At 41.1% G+C, this 15,282-nt stretch overlaps 2 protein-coding genes across 2 annotated transcripts in view; one reads left to right on the top strand and one right to left on the bottom strand.

The window, feature by feature from the left end:
* Nucleotides 1–378: 378 nt before the first annotated feature.
* RCVRN (recoverin) lies at nt 379–12,468 on the top strand. Its single transcript, XM_070729925.1, has 3 exons — nt 379–759; nt 9,627–9,738; nt 12,123–12,468. Exons 1-3 carry the CDS (start codon nt 379–381, stop codon nt 12,212–12,214), a joined length of 585 nt encoding a protein of 194 aa, XP_070586026.1. The 3' UTR covers nt 12,215–12,468.
* The window catches only part of UBE2S (ubiquitin conjugating enzyme E2 S), a 49,320-nt gene continuing 46,378 nt past the window's right edge, over nt 12,341–15,282 (bottom strand). Inside the window, exon 5 of the mRNA XM_070729922.1 lies at nt 12,341–13,304. Within this exon, the coding sequence (XP_070586023.1) occupies nt 13,189–13,304 (116 nt within the window). The 3' untranslated portion in view covers nt 12,341–13,188. The remainder of the gene's footprint in view (nt 13,305–15,282) is intronic.

The following is a 15,282-nucleotide window of genomic DNA, read 5'->3' as shown; positions in this document are numbered from 1 at the left end:
CCGTGATTATCTTGAGACTGACACCATCTGAATAAAGCTGGCCTGTAAAACCAAAGGAGGCTAGAAGGATTGGGGGTGGGGGCAGAGAGCAGATAGGCCAGTGATGTCTAAAGCTGATTTCCTTTGTGCTAAAGAGCTTGGAGAAACTGTGATCAGCACAACCAAAATAGTCTCCCCTTTCATATGTGTGATATCCGGGTTGGTGCACTCATGACCATTAGGGGAGGCAAGGAGGCAGGTTCAAAAGTCCATCCCAGACAGTCTATATAAGAAGGTATTGTGGCCACCTGCCCTTCCACTAGCTCAGTGGAAGCAAAAGGGGCTAGTTCCAGCAGCATTGGTGAAGCATTGTTAGGAAGGTGAGCGTCCAACCAAACGATGGGGAATAAGAAGAGCGGGATGATCTCCAAGGAGATCCTTGATGATCTGAAATTGAACACAAAGTACTCCGAGGATGAGCTGGTCAAATGGTACGACGCCTTCAAAAAACAATGCCCCGACGGACGCATCGGTAAAGCTGACTTTGAAAAGATCTACTCCAATTTCTTCCCCAACTCTGACCCCAAAGTCTATGCTCGGCATGTCTTCCGAAGCTTCGACACCAATGATGATGGGACTCTTGACTTCCGGGAGTACATCATTGCTCTGCACCTGACCTCCTCCGGCAAGACTGACCTTAAGCTAGAATGGGCTTTCTCGCTTTTCGATGTAGACCGCAGTGGAGAGATCAGCAAGAACGAAGTCCTCGAGATCATTGCCGTGAGTGCCAGGAACCTTCGGGGAAGTGGAGGTGGTGGTCTGTGGAAGGGACAGGGAGTTGGGAGGAATTGGGGGCAACCCTTAAGGGTTGGACATTGGCCAATCTGTGGCAAAAATGTCTTCTTGCATAATACAGGTTATCCTTGACTTACAACGGTTCACACAGTGACCATTCAAAGTTACAACAGCCCCGGAAAAAGTGACTTATGACCATTTTTCACACTCCTGACTGTTGCAACGTCCCCATGGTTCTTAATTTAGATCCAGATGCTTGGCAAGTGACTCATGACGGTTGAAGTGTCCTTGGGGGTCATGTGATCATCTTTTGCAAACTTCTGACAGGCCAAGTCAAGTGGGGAGCCAGTTTCATGCTGCCCAGAGTCCGTAAGAGGTTGGGCGGCCTATAAATTTAATTATTAAATAAATAATAAATAAACAAACCATGCTAACTAATTTAACAACTGCAGGGATTCAATTAGCAACTGTGGCAAGAAAAATTGTAAAGTGGGGCAAAATTCACTTATCAAATTCCTCACATAGCAACATAAATTTTGAGCTCAACTGTAGTCGTAACTTAAGGACTATCTGTAACACAGTGATCACTGTGGATATTCATACTTAATGGTTTTAGCAAGGAAACTTGCGGGAAAGGCTTATTTCCTTCCTGCTACTGTCTGCTCCCTCTGAAACTCATTGTTTCCCCTTGAATTACATCCTTTTAGAATAAGCCTCCTTTTGTAGATGGAAACTTGTGAAATCCAATTCTTTCCATTCAAATACTGTATGTGGTCCTGTTAAACTGAATTGGGTCTCAGGTCTCATTCTGCCTGGGCCAGTTCAAGCCATACAAAGTTGGCATTCCGAGAGGCTGGGTAAGTTAACAAAATAAAGATAGCTTTCACCATAGTTCCCTCTAAGCTGGGCAGTGAGCAATCGCTCACTTAAAAATCATCATCAACTCAGAGTTTTCCAAACCTGCCCAGAAGCCGAGAGGGAAAGAGTGAGAGGGAAGGAGAGAGAGAGGAAGAGAGGAAGAGAGAGAAACAGATAGAAAAAAGAGAGGAAGGAAAAGAGAAAGAAAAAGAATGGGAGTAAGGAAGAGAGAAAGAAAATCAAAATCTAGTTTGAAACTAGCTCAACTATTTAAGTGGCATTTTGATATTGAGAGAGTTGCCCTATTATGAGCTCACTGTTATAGACACACAGTACAGTATTTTATTTTGAAATTCTCTGAGGCAAAACAGGGTGGGCTTTTTGTTTGTTTGTTTGTTTATTTATTTATTTTTTCTGTACTGCCCAGTCCCGAAGGGACTGCCGCTCAGACACTATACTTTTCCACCCACCCCCCAAAAAAATTAGAGGGAACACTGGCTTTCACCATTGAAAGGGAATAATGGCTAATGGCTGTGTGACTTTCTCAATCCACTCCTAGATTATGGTAAATTAATGGATTACGTAGGCTAATGCTTGTCTCCTGCAACCAAATGGATTAGCCCTTCCCAAATGTGGAGAGGCGAAATTGATTGTGCTTATTTAATAGGATGAGCACAATTCTTACAATAGAAATAGTTCTAAATCCCCATATAATTTTCCCTCTTGGGTGTCAACCCTCTTCTACCCACTCCTTTCTGAGAGAAAAGGTGTTTTTTTTTAAGGAAAAGAAAGCTATTTTAATTCTACTTTTCTAGATTCCAGTTGTGCTCCACAAACCACAGAAGGACAAAGCAATCAAAGATTAATATTAGACTAGCTGAACCTAAGGCTCGGATTCTCTCCACACAGTATTTGTGAAGTCCTTTCAATTTTGTTATTCCACCCAGAGGAGAAAATTCCTCTGGTTTTGAGAAGATAAAGGCATGAAAAATACATAGACCATGTTGGTTTTTCAGATCCAGGCAAAGACCTAATTATTTTTTACTATTATTTTTAGTAGAGAGGAGAAACAAAGAGAACAGATGGTAAGTTAAAGAACAGACCAGTATATGGAAAAATTGCTATACAGTTACTCCTTATTTAGCAACCACAATTAGGACCAGCAACTCAGTTACGGTCAGTAAGTGAACCAGTTGTGCTTATGATCTTATTTCAGCTATCCTTTGCTTTAGTGACCTGTAAAAATCATACACGTGAAGACCTGTTGCAAAGTTATTTTTTCAGCAGCACTACAATTGTTAATGGTCACTAAATGAGGCAGTTGCTAAATAAGGACTGACTCCATCCGTCCGATTTTAAACATGATATTTATTCTTTGCTTATTCTTAAAGATGAACTATATTTCCTGGCTTTGGTTATCCTCACAACAAATAGAAGATACAAATTACAAATATTTCCATCACACAACTTGGAACAAAGAGTAAACTACAAGGGAACGGTCCATGTTCAAAGTTACTGTTTTAAATCCTAAATGGAGCTGAGATTTATATTAATTCTCAGGATCACATCTCTGACCCAGTGTTCTTCCGGGGTACAGTTTAAAAGATATAAACTGGGGGGAAAGTAACTATATAGCTCTGTCACCTTCCTGAAGCCAATCCTAAACTACATTTAAATAACACATTCTAGACTGATTTTCACTTAAAGGGTGGGGAGGATCCTGCTAAATAGAATTAATATGCAAATCCAGCTCCTTCCAAGTTGTGAGAATTTTCTACTTCAAGGAAAAAGTTTGGTAGGTGTTATTTCAGAGATGTGTGTATAGCTGTGCTCTCCAGGGCTAAACTGAAATACAAGACACTGATGCTGTTATCCAGTTTGACAACGAAACGTCTACAAGAAAACAACTAAGCTCAGAGAGCACCAAGGATCCTACAGCTTAACCCAAAGCTAAGGCCTTGGATCAATAGAATATTTGAACTACAAAATACTTTCCCCTATCAATACAAGGCCTTAGCTAGTCTTCTAATGGGATTTCTCATTTGAGATTACAATACTCAATCAATTGATTTAGAGCAGGGGTCCCCAACCACCGGGCCGCGGACCAGTACCGGGCCGCGGGGCATGTTGCACCGGTCCGTGGAGTCAGCAGCTGCCGGCCCTCATGCCGCCACCCCCCTCCCTCCAGTGCTTCGCCTCCCGCCGGGCAAGAGGCCTCGGGAGGCAGGTTCTGCCGGCCACAGGACGATGGACGGGACAGAGGGGCGGGAAGGACCGAGATGCTCAAGCCTCTTTTGGCTTCTGCCGCGGGGCGCTTTTGCGTTTTTGGCTGGGGGGAGGCAGGAGGGCTAGCCTGACCCCCTCTCTCCAGCGCTTAGCTCCCGCTGGGCAAGAGGGCTTGGGAGGCAGGTTCTGCCGGCCACAGGGCGATGGCGGGAAAGAGGGGCGGGGAGGACCAGCACCCCCATGCTTAATCCCGCCCCCAACCACACTCCTTTCCGCCCCCACCGGGCCATAGAAAAATTGTCTTGCTGAAACTGGTCCCTGGTGGAAAAAACGTTGGGGACCAGAGCACAGAGTAAATTCCAACAAACTCAGTGCTGAAATTACTGAACTCTTTGTTTCATTTCTTTGTCAAGGCACAGCTGCAGCCAGATACAGAAGTGATCCTGAAATAAGATTCTCCAAGTCAATAACAGATCCTTTAATACACATTTTTTTGTATTTTGACTCCTACCCAGATTAGCCCCACTCATTTTTCTTGGCCACGCTTTTCAGAAAAAGTTTGCAACTTGCCTTCTTCCTAGGGCTGTGACTGGGGACTGGCCCATGGTCACCCAGATGGCTTCATGATTCAAAGGCAAGACTAGAACTCACTGCCTCCTGTGGCCCTCAAAACTATTTCTTACTATAGTTCTCATAATTATGGGTGCACCCATTCTTCATTCCATCAACACCACAGTACATCTCAGGCCCAACAAGAATTCTGCGAGAACAATTTTGCAGTCATTCACAAATCCTTATATTTATTTATTTTACAGCAAACATTTTACTTTATGTAGATGTCTACAAACTGAAGAGAACATTGTCTCCAAGACATGTCACTTTTAAAGTGGGTTGCCTTTTTCCTACTCAGCCTAGCCAGTGGTTTTTGATCACATTATTATATCCAATTGGCAGGCACAAGGTACTCTAAATTAATAACAAATTAAACTGTTTTGTTCCTCCACCAAGAATACTTCTTCAGTGCATATACTCTCCTACCTGTATTCACATGCATGTTTTAAACTAGGCTTGTTTTGATCAGTTCTTAGATGGGTTACAAGATAGAACAAAATTTTAAATAAATAAATAAATATTAAACCATAATCAATAAAAACCAATGTAAAACAATTGTGTTAGAAAATGAGAAAAAATAAATAAACTTTGAAAAGTATATTAAGGACATGCTCTTCAACTTCAGAAACAATTTATTCAGCAGTGGAAAAAGCCAAATTAATTGCTAAGATTAAACATATCTGTAGCTCTAATAGCAGTGGTGGGGAACAATAGTTCTTTTATGGCTTGTGGACTTCAACTCCCAGAATTCCTGAGCCAGTATGACTGGCTCAGGAATTCTGGGAGTTGAAGTCCACAAATTATAAAGGGATCATCTTTCCCCACCTCTGCTTAATGGGGCAGGGCAGATGGTGGTTTTGAAATTAGCTTTCCTTTCCCTTTTCCCCCCAATCCAAACAAGTATGTTAAATCAGTAATTTCTTGCAAAAATTCTTCAGTGAAAACACAACTCTTAAGTCACAATTGCCTTATAGGAAATCTATAGGAATGAAAAGTTTGGGAGAGCAATAACAGACCACAAACTCTGAAATTTAGAAGCACCTCTGTCCAGTATTTTCTGCATAGGAACCTTCAGAATGACTGAAAAATTTCAAGGAATATTTATTTGAAAACAGTAAGAAAGAAATCAAAGAATTTCACTGCTGTGTATATACTTGCTAAATTACTTAAACTCAGTTTAGCAAAAGATCACAAAGCCTGAGAACAAAGTGTTCTCTTAAGATATACAGTATAGGTAGTTTTCAACATGACTGGTCACTTATGACTGGGGGCTCAATAGACAGTTTGCCTTAATTAAATTTATTTGCCTATTTTTTGCCATGGGGCTACTCTAGGTGGCTTACAATAATAAAATTATAAATCAAATTTATAGCTGTTTATAACATCCAATCATGTGACTACGTTTTATGAACATTTAGCCAAAAATTGGCATTTACTTCCATTTTGGGGCAAAATCTTCCCACAGCAAATCATTGTTTTGTTTAATATGGCATTCACGTAATGATTATGGTGTTTGTTTAACGATTGCCCCAAAGAAAGACCATAAATCGGATATGTGATACGGGTGACCCGTTTTATGGCCATCAAGACTTGGGCTAGGATGGGAAGGCCGTTACCTGTACTGCTTTTAAGGTAGGCCTGTATTGCTCCATTTTATAGATGAAAAATTAGGCTGTGCAGTAGTCAATCTTTAAAACACTGCAAATTTATCACCTACTTGCTTGAATCCAAATTTTATTTCATTTTAATGTGATGTATTACATCAGGATCATGCTGTACATTAGTTTATTAATATTTAGGGGTGTGCCTGTGAATAATGCACTTCACAAATTCCCAACTTTCTAAAGCCAAAATTCAAATTTATGTACCACAAAAAAACTATCAATAAGGCATCTTTTTCATAGGCAGGATTTAAAAAATTTGGATCTCATTAGGAAATGATTGGTATCACCTGCCAGTGGAAATTGTTATCACATCTTCAGTTAGTCTTCTAAAAAGTTACAAACACTAATTTAGTTTTGAAAAATGAAAATGAAATCAAAGCAATTGACCACTCCTAACTAGAAGTGTCTTGTCTCCTTGGTGTTAAAATGAATAAATTCTACACAGAGGCTATAGTTTATTTGAAATCCCAAATAAATGTATTAAGTCTTTGAGGCTTATGGCGGATTACACATTTAGAACACTTCAAGCGATGATAAAATTCAAAAAAGAGCCAGGCTGGGGATTCCTGGGAATTGTAGTCCATGTGTTTTATAGTTCCCAAGGTCTGGAAACACTGAATTAAACTTGTATGGTGCCATGATTAAGGTGCTTAATAAGAAACTAGCAATTCTTATTCTCCCTCAGTTAAGGAAACCGGGTAGGTGTCATTGGCACAACCACTTTCTTCTCAGCCCAACCCACATCAAAGGGTTGTTGTTGGAGGGAAGATTGATGTCCGCTCTTACAGGTAGACCGAATCATGAAATCAATTCTACAAGAAGATTAAAATGACTTTTATTTAGAGTGGTTACAATAAAAGAATCTTATATAACTGTGATTAAGTTGTACCCCCTTCTTATTGGTTCAGTGAGGAAGGTGTCCATCTGAACCTCTTCAGAATATTATCTGTTTGTTGTGGATTTAAAAGTTGTTTTGCCCTTTGTCAACAGAACTGGCATAATTCTATCAACTCCCCCAAGGTCATTTTCCTTGTTCCCTACAATTGGTGAGCTGAGTTTTGACTTAATTGTTTCTGCTCCTGCATCTTCACCAGCAGGCATTTAATAAGCAGAAATAAAAGGCTTAACGGCATAGAAATGTGTGAAGAAAACAACTTGATCTGCTTAATTTGTATGTGTCAAGCTGTAATTCAAAGCATAGAAAAGAGGACAAATACAAAGTTTTAAATTTAGCAACTCTATCAGAACAAATTAGAGAGAGTGAGAAAGAAAGAACTGTGGAACTGTGTGTGTATGTGTGGGAGTGCTTGTGTGCAAACGTGGAGAAATATATTTATCTTTTGTATGGTAAGACTGTTTCATCAAAGACCCAGGATTAGGTTCAAAACACCAGAGCAAATACGTCAGCAGCCCAGAAGATTTTATGCTGGCAATGGCAGACGGGAATTCTAAAAAGATGCACTCTTTTGCGATGAGAATCCATGAAGGGAATCTTAAATCCCCATCCGAGAAAGGTTTACAAGTTCAATCTGGGATAAACTGAAATAAGATTGGATAAGAACTCGGGTGACCTCAGATGGGCAGCCACGTCCTAATCGGATATTACTGAGCTCTTGTTTTTGCTTATATGACAATTGGCCTTTTAATGTTCCCCAGATGTAAATTCAGAGAATTCCTCAGAACTGGAATGGTCAGGTGGACATTTCAGGAATTCTGCTCCCAACATTCTTGGAGGATAATTAGCCACAAAAGGCTCACAAAATGATCCATTAACATTTAGTTTTTATGATACCAGCCATTAGGGGGGCCATCTCCTCCATGCTTAATAGCCCCCAGCCCCTCTAGTGAGGTATAATTAAGAAGCAACAAACCCAAGATCCTAAACAGTTCCCTTGTTTGACTGACATTGTCATATGGATGAACAGCAGAAAAACAGGGGCATCACAGATGGATGTGCCTCCAGATATTCTGCCTTCTACCAGGATGAACAATGATAAATGATGATGAGATATGTAATCCAGCACTTGAAGGACTGCAACTGCCTGTCATGACTGCATCATACAAAAACCAGATACCGGTATTTGTAACCTGTTGCAAGAGTAAAATTTCAATGAACGAATCCTAACTGATCAGTCTCCAAGATTCAGTTTGGAAGATGAAAAGGTGTTGCTGAACAGGCTAAGCTATTTCACACTTCTCTTCCAAATGTACAGGATCATCATTTTGGAACACAGAATCATATTTCATATGATTTCATTTCATATTCATATTTCACAGAAATAATTAGCAAGACTTATACCCATAATGCAATTATAGCACTGGCAGTTTTGCAGGCTGGGAATTATGAGTGTTGCAGTCCCACACGTATAAAAGATACCAGGTTGAAGAGGTTTGCCATAAGTAAAAATACACAGATAAGTCTCCATGGATCCATTGATGCTCTTCTACTTCAAGCACATGATATCTGGACTATTTGCCATCTAATAAACATCTGGATTTTTTCAGCCCAGATATAGTATACTTACTAGAATGCCTATCTTCACTCATATGGAGCTGGTTTCATTATTAAATACACAGGTTTACTAGATATGGTAATGTTAAACGAGAGGCGAGACCTAAAGATCTCCAGACGTTTGCCATACTATCTTGAAATAATGATAACTCTAGGTCATTGCTTCCATAATCACAGATTCCCTGACTCAACTGAACATAAAATGGGTGACAAGCCAAGAACTCGCAAAGTTATTCTGGAAACTCAAAATACCAGAATAAGGCAATGGCAAACCACTTCCATAATGGTGCTGTGGAAACCACTGGCCATGCCCATGAAATCACTAGAGGCTACACCTGACTCAAAGGCATCAGTTTTTAAGCAATGTAGTGTCGTAATTATGCTAAATGTGCATGAAAAAATTCCCCCTTTGAATCCCTACTCAGTCTTGAATCTCACTGCAGCTGAGAAATCCTTACTCCTGTGTGCAAAACTGATGACACAAGGGGTACAAAGCCAGCACCTCCTTCACTGAATTTGCTATCTGGGTTACAAACAAGAACACGGGAAATAAATGTGATTATTTTTAAAAAAATCTTTTGTACTTTGTTTATGCAACCATCGTTTTTTTATCTCTCCTTTTTTTACATTTTACTTTCCTTTGCTCTCATATTTACTTGTCCTTTTAGATGATTTCCCCAAGCTTTACAGTTGTTTCTAAATAAGGCAAATATTTGCAATCCTACCGTTCTGATTACATTTGGAAACCTTATCCATGGGGACCCTGGATGTTGAGAGAATATGGGCCAATGGAGGACCAGGAATCAGGTGTTAGGTGCTGAGGGCAGGGCTCCTGGTTCTTCTACATCTTGAAAGGCAGGCAGGCCATCCAATGAGGAGAATCAGTTGCTCCAGGTATCCTAGGCAAAGATTTAGAATGTCAAGAAGCTTAGCTGCATAGAAAGAATGACTATAACTTTTGTTTCTGTTTATCCTGCCAGGCAATATTTAAGATGATTCCTCCAGAAGAACAGAAACTGCTGCCTGATGATGAAAACACGCCCCAGAAACGGGCTGACAAGCTGTGGGCATTTTTTGGCAAGGGAGATGCTGGTAAATTTGCCCTTCATAGCCTACCCTGACTATTTATTGCTAATAGTTATAGAACTTTACATGCAACAATCTACATATAAAACAACACATCTGTTCTATAATAGCTTACTTTGGAGGAAGAATTTTGACTACTTTGTCTTTACCACTTGAGAGTGACAGCCCAAAGCCACTCCGAAGTTGAAGGATAGATTGGAAGTCATGTCCTTTTCTCACAATCCAGCACTTTAGATGGGAGCAAAATGTGGCCTCTCTGAGTACCTGATTTCAGTAACAAGGAGTGCCTTTAATTAATGTTGCTGGTATTGAACAAATTTCCCATGTGGAATGTGGATTCTGAACAGAACTGGTCAGGCCAGCTAGAAGCAACATCTGTGCAATAGGTTAAACCCAAATAACCTGACAATTCACTATAATGTGGCAAACACACCTCCCGAATATGCAATTAGGCATTGATAAGTAAGAATATTATGGGATGATATGATTACATATATAGTTACTAAGCATGCTCTCTAGATTCTTGAATACTTATTTTTGGCCAATTGAAGAACACATTACAAACATAGTATGTTTGAACTATATATAAAGTGATCTTTTCCCCCCTTTTAAAGGATCTCTCACCATGTATCTGTGAGAGATCTCTGTATCACCTTGTCATAGATTTTCGGGGCTGTCGTAGATTTTCATGATTGTGCAACAAAAGCCTTTTCTGGCCTATCTGCAAATTATGGATAGTTAAGAATTACAATATTAATCACTTGGTTTCTTAACCATGGTTAAACCAGTTAAGCACATACCGATAAATTTAAAGTAGTCAATGTTTCATGCAATTCACTGCTCCAACTCAAATAACTCAAAGAAATCACATTATAATTAGATATAATGTTTGAACCCAATGAGTATAATTTTAGTCAGATTAGTCTGAACGGAATTCATCGTTATTGATTCTTTCCAGAAATATTTATTGAAGTAGCTCCAACCATTTTTAAAAATTAGGCCTACTCCTGAATTACATTTAATATTTGCATAACATGGAATGGAAAAGGAGGGGGGGAGTTCTCCATCCTGAAAGCTTAACTATTTTTATACCTTTTCCCAAGATTACACAGCCATTCTCCAAGACAGCAACCATTACCAGAGCTGTGGTAACAGTCTATCCTCCATACTAACCTACCCAGGCTTCATGCTCTGGGGAATCCACAGCATGATACCATGGTCTTTCGAGACTGAAGGATGCCAATGCGATACTGGTATCTGGGCTGCAGGAATCTTGAAGGACCAATAGATGCATCCAGGACAGAGGCGCAGGTGGCAGCAAAGAGATGCTTTGCTACCATCTAGTGGCTGCCTGAAATCTTGCAGGCCAGATATGGTAGCTCTATTGTAGTTTCATAATCACAAATGTTCACAAATACAGGAATGTTTGTAATATCCACTCCACTTCCATATCCAAAGGAATATTGCCAAAATCTTTCACTTTTCTGTTGAACACTCAGCTATCTCTTATTCTGCACTGATTTAAAATCCAGGATCTATTTTTTTAAAAAATAGAAAACAGTCTGGGCTTAAAACCATTTAAATAATTTGTGTTACGGATCTCTTAACTTCTACTTGTTATCAATGAATCCTCATTGATTCCTTCCTTATATTTTTTTTTTGGGGGGGGAGGGGGTTATAGGAATAGCTCTTAGACTTATATACTGCTTTAAACCCTGTCTAAGCAGAGTCAGCATATTGCCCCCAACAATCTAGCTCATTTTACCCACTTCAGAAAGATCAAGGCTGAGTCAACCTTGAGCCTGGTGAGATTTGAACTGCCAAACTGCAGGCAGCCAGCGATCAGCAGTAGTAGTCTGCAGTGCTGCATTCTAATCACTGTGTCACATCTTGTGACCCTTTAATTTGGGCTGGGTTCAGGATGAATGGGAAGAGCAGAGCATTAACTGGCCAGAGTCTCTTCCTAAAGCCTGCAGGGAGTTTCTCTTTGTGAGAGAAGAAACATCTGCCGCTATCTAGGTCCGAATTCAAAACCTTCTAAGTGGGAGGTGAGTGTGTCTTGACCACTAGGCCCTTGCCCTCCCTGTTCTCTTCCTTATATTTCATGGTACCCAGGGGTGGGTTCCTGCCAGTTCAGATCGGTTCTAGAGGACCGGTAGCGGGAATTTCCCCCTGCTTGCTGAACTCCTGGCGGTGCCATAGATGCTGCCGTCTTGTTTTTCGCTTCTGTGCATGCCCAGAAGGTAGGTTTTTAGCACTGTGCATGCGCACACGCTCGTGAAAACTGCACGGGGTGTGAGAAAGCAAACCAGCAGTGAGGTAAGCCAGAACCCGCCCCTGATGCCACCTAAATAATCATTTAATTGTACGCATTGGTTTTGTTTTTGCAGACAAAATTGCTGAAAAGGAGTTCATTGAGGGAGTGATGAAGAATGAAGCAATAATGGGCCTCATCCAGTATACCCCCAAGGAAAATAAATAAGGGCTTTCAACGTGGACAGGAAGCAAAAAAGGCAGGGGTGTGAAAAAGCGGCATGCGATGAACAGGCAGGGGGAATTCGGTATATGTCTCTATTTGTGTATCATATGAAAGACAAAATACAACTCCAAAACAGTGTTTCTTATTTATTTTTTCCCCTAGTACCATTACTTGTTCTGTTAGCAGTAGCAGTCAACGCATATTTAATATTGCGGTTTTCTAGAATTTCTTAAAGGACGGAAGGCAGTTTTGGAAACTGTGACCCTGAGTTGTATTGTTTGTAGGTAGGTAGGTAGGTAGGTAGGAAGGAAGGAAGGAAGGAAGGAAAGAAGGAAAGGAAGGGAAGGAAGAAAGGAAGGCAGGAAGGAAGGAAAGAAAATAAATAGCAATATGATAAACTGTGGGACTGAGATCTCTTCATTCCAGAAATCACCTGAACAGTATCTGTGGGGTCCTTGGTGCTCTTGGTGGTCTTCCCGCAGACATTTCATTGCCAAACTAGGTAACATCATCAATGGTAGATGGGAGTGGGATTTGTAAATGTTCAACCTTGAGTTACAAATATTCTCTTCTATTAGCCCACTATCTGCTAACCTATTTTAAAACTCAAATACAGCAAGTGGAACACATAAATAGCATGTATTAGCTAAAGACCCCAGGTCTTAACATACTGATGCTCCATTCTCTATTTCTTGTGATTTCAGAGCTCAGCCTTATCAATGAAGTCCTTAGTTGCCATTTTTCAAACAGCAAACATAGAAGCATAAAGGTGCATCATATTGAAAGGTTCTTGGTGTCTTGGTGTCAATTAATTATTCCTAATATGTTTCATAGGGAAAGAATGTCAATGGAAATCATATACAGGTAGATCACAACTTACAACAATTCATTTAGCAAGCATTCAAAGTTTCAATGGCACTGAAAAAAATGTGATTTATGACAGGTTCTTGCACTGGTGACAATTAAGTTGCAAACCATCACAGCATCCCCACGATCACGTGATCAAAATTCGGTGAGACATGGAGACCAACATGTACTTGGGACAGCTGTAGTATCCTGAGGGTCAGGTCACCATTATTTGAGATCTTCTCAGCTGCAAAGTCAATGAGGTTCACTTAAAGATTAATTGCAGTGATTCAGTTGTAGCAAAAAAAGGTCACAAAATTGTGTGTGACTACCTTAACAATCATTTTACTTAGGAATGGAAATGGTGTAGGGCAGTTATTGCACAAGTGTGAGTTCCCACACCCATAATTCAATGACTGGGGAGGGTGAAAACAGCTTCCCTCACCCCCTGGAGACCCTCTAGAGGCCAGAAACAGCCTGTTTCCCAACTTCTAGTGGGCCCAATAGGCTCATGTTTCACCCTCCCCAGGGTCCAAAGGCTCCCCTGGAGCCAGGGAAGGGTAAAATTCCTTCCCCCATCTCCTCAGAGGCTCTCTGGAAGTCAAAATTGGCCTCCCAGAGCCTTTTTGTGTGAGCTGGCACATACACATGTATGTTGGAACTGAGCTAGGGCAACGGCCCGCGTGCCAGCAGATAGGGCTTCACGTGCCACTGTGGCACCCGTGCCATAGGTTCGCCATCACTGGTGTAGGGTTTCCTGCCTAGGCAGGGGGTTAGACTAGAAGACCTCCAAGGTCCCTTCCAACTCTGTTATTCCATTCTATTCTATTCTGGTCCTAATTGTGATGATCAAGTCAAGAACTACCTTTAAAACCAGATCACACACTGATTCACCCTTACATGCTACCTGTCCCAAATGAAAGATGCTGACAGCTGAGTTGCAAATTGCTTCCTCAAAATTAAGTAGCATTCAGACCAATGGGACTCACCTGCTACTCTACTCACCTGGTATATTTCTTTTGATCGATATTTCTGCACATGTGAAAGATTTATCAGCATAAGCAACCTACTCTGCTAAAGATTAATTTTCTTTTCCTCTTCCTTCCCAACGGTGCATTTAAAAAGTGCATTGACAATCTTCCCTCCAGCTTTATTTGACAGAACAGGTAACCTGGATATTCCCATCACCCTGAAAATATTTATGCATTTCTGTTTCTTCCCTTCATTTCTCACATTGGCATTATTTCTTGTTTATTTAAGAAATGGGTTACTATTCAGGGGTGGGTGTAAGGCTTTAATGCAATAAAATAGGACACATTCAAAATCGATGTGTGTTTTTAAATAAAAGCTGCCGAGTTGAAAGAAATATCCGCCAAGGAGAATATTCACAAATCAACTGACAGTGGATATTGGGTAGCTGCAAGGTATCTCAACAGTGGGCTGCATATCACAGAATATTTAATAGTGCTGCACCAAGCTCACTTCCAGGGAACAATGCAAATTATTATTTGTTATAGAATCGTGGCATAGGCTCAGTAAAATTGTATGATGGCTCCTTAGGACAGCTTAGCGCCCTCTGCCTATCTTGGATCCCATCCCATCCTCTGTGAAAGGGCTGGCTGAAGACAACGCATTCCCAGTATCAAACATACGGACAAACAGACAGTTGGGGAAAGATTGACTTGGAGCAATGGTATCCAACCTCGGCAACTTTAATTGAAGGGTTGACTTTGGTTCCCAGAATTCCCCAGTCAGCATATCATGTCCATGTCCAGCTGGGGAATTCTAGGCGTTGAAGGCCACAAGTCTTAATTGCCAAGGTTGGACAACCCCGATTTAGAACCTATCTCCACTTTAATCTCACCGTGGCACAAATCTACCCCAGTCACTGCCTTTTTTTCCTGTTGTGTCCCAGGGGCAGCAGTGGGCTATGAGCTGGAATGTTAAATTGCGCTCGCCGCCGCGGCTTGTAAGTGCTTGCAGGGCCAGCACAATTTTGCTTCTGCACCTGTGGAGGTAGCAAAATCATGCACGGAGCCACAGGTGCGCCCAGATTTTGGCATGCGCAGAAGCAAAAACACCTCACTGAAACACGGGTGCACCTGCGGCTCCGTGCGTGATTTTGCTACCTCCACAGGCACAGAAGCAAAATCGCGCTGGCCCCGCAAGAACTTATGAGCTGCAGCAATGAGCACATTTTGGCGTTCCGGTGCGTAGCCCACCGC

This window comes from Erythrolamprus reginae, chromosome Z (assembly GCF_031021105.1).
Source record: "Erythrolamprus reginae isolate rEryReg1 chromosome Z, rEryReg1.hap1, whole genome shotgun sequence".
NCBI classification, from domain to species: Eukaryota; Metazoa; Chordata; class Lepidosauria; order Squamata; family Dipsadidae; genus Erythrolamprus; species Erythrolamprus reginae.
Note: the sequence above shows the minus strand (reverse complement) of the source record. Positions and strands in the feature narration are given on the sequence as shown.

What these genes read in the sequence shown, in the direction of transcription:
- RCVRN (XM_070729925.1), top strand. Translation starts at nt 379, where the DNA reads ATGGGGAATAAGAAGAGCGGGATGATCTCCAAGGAGATCCTTGATGAT. An exon ending in AAGTCCTCGAGATCATTGCC is followed by an intron (nt 760 to 9,626) that starts GTGAGTGCCAGG and finishes TTATCCTGCCAG; the next exon opens with GCAATATTTAAGATGATTCC. An exon ending in TTTTGGCAAGGGAGATGCTG is followed by an intron (nt 9,739 to 12,122) that starts GTAAATTTGCCC and finishes TTGTTTTTGCAG; the next exon opens with ACAAAATTGCTGAAAAGGAG.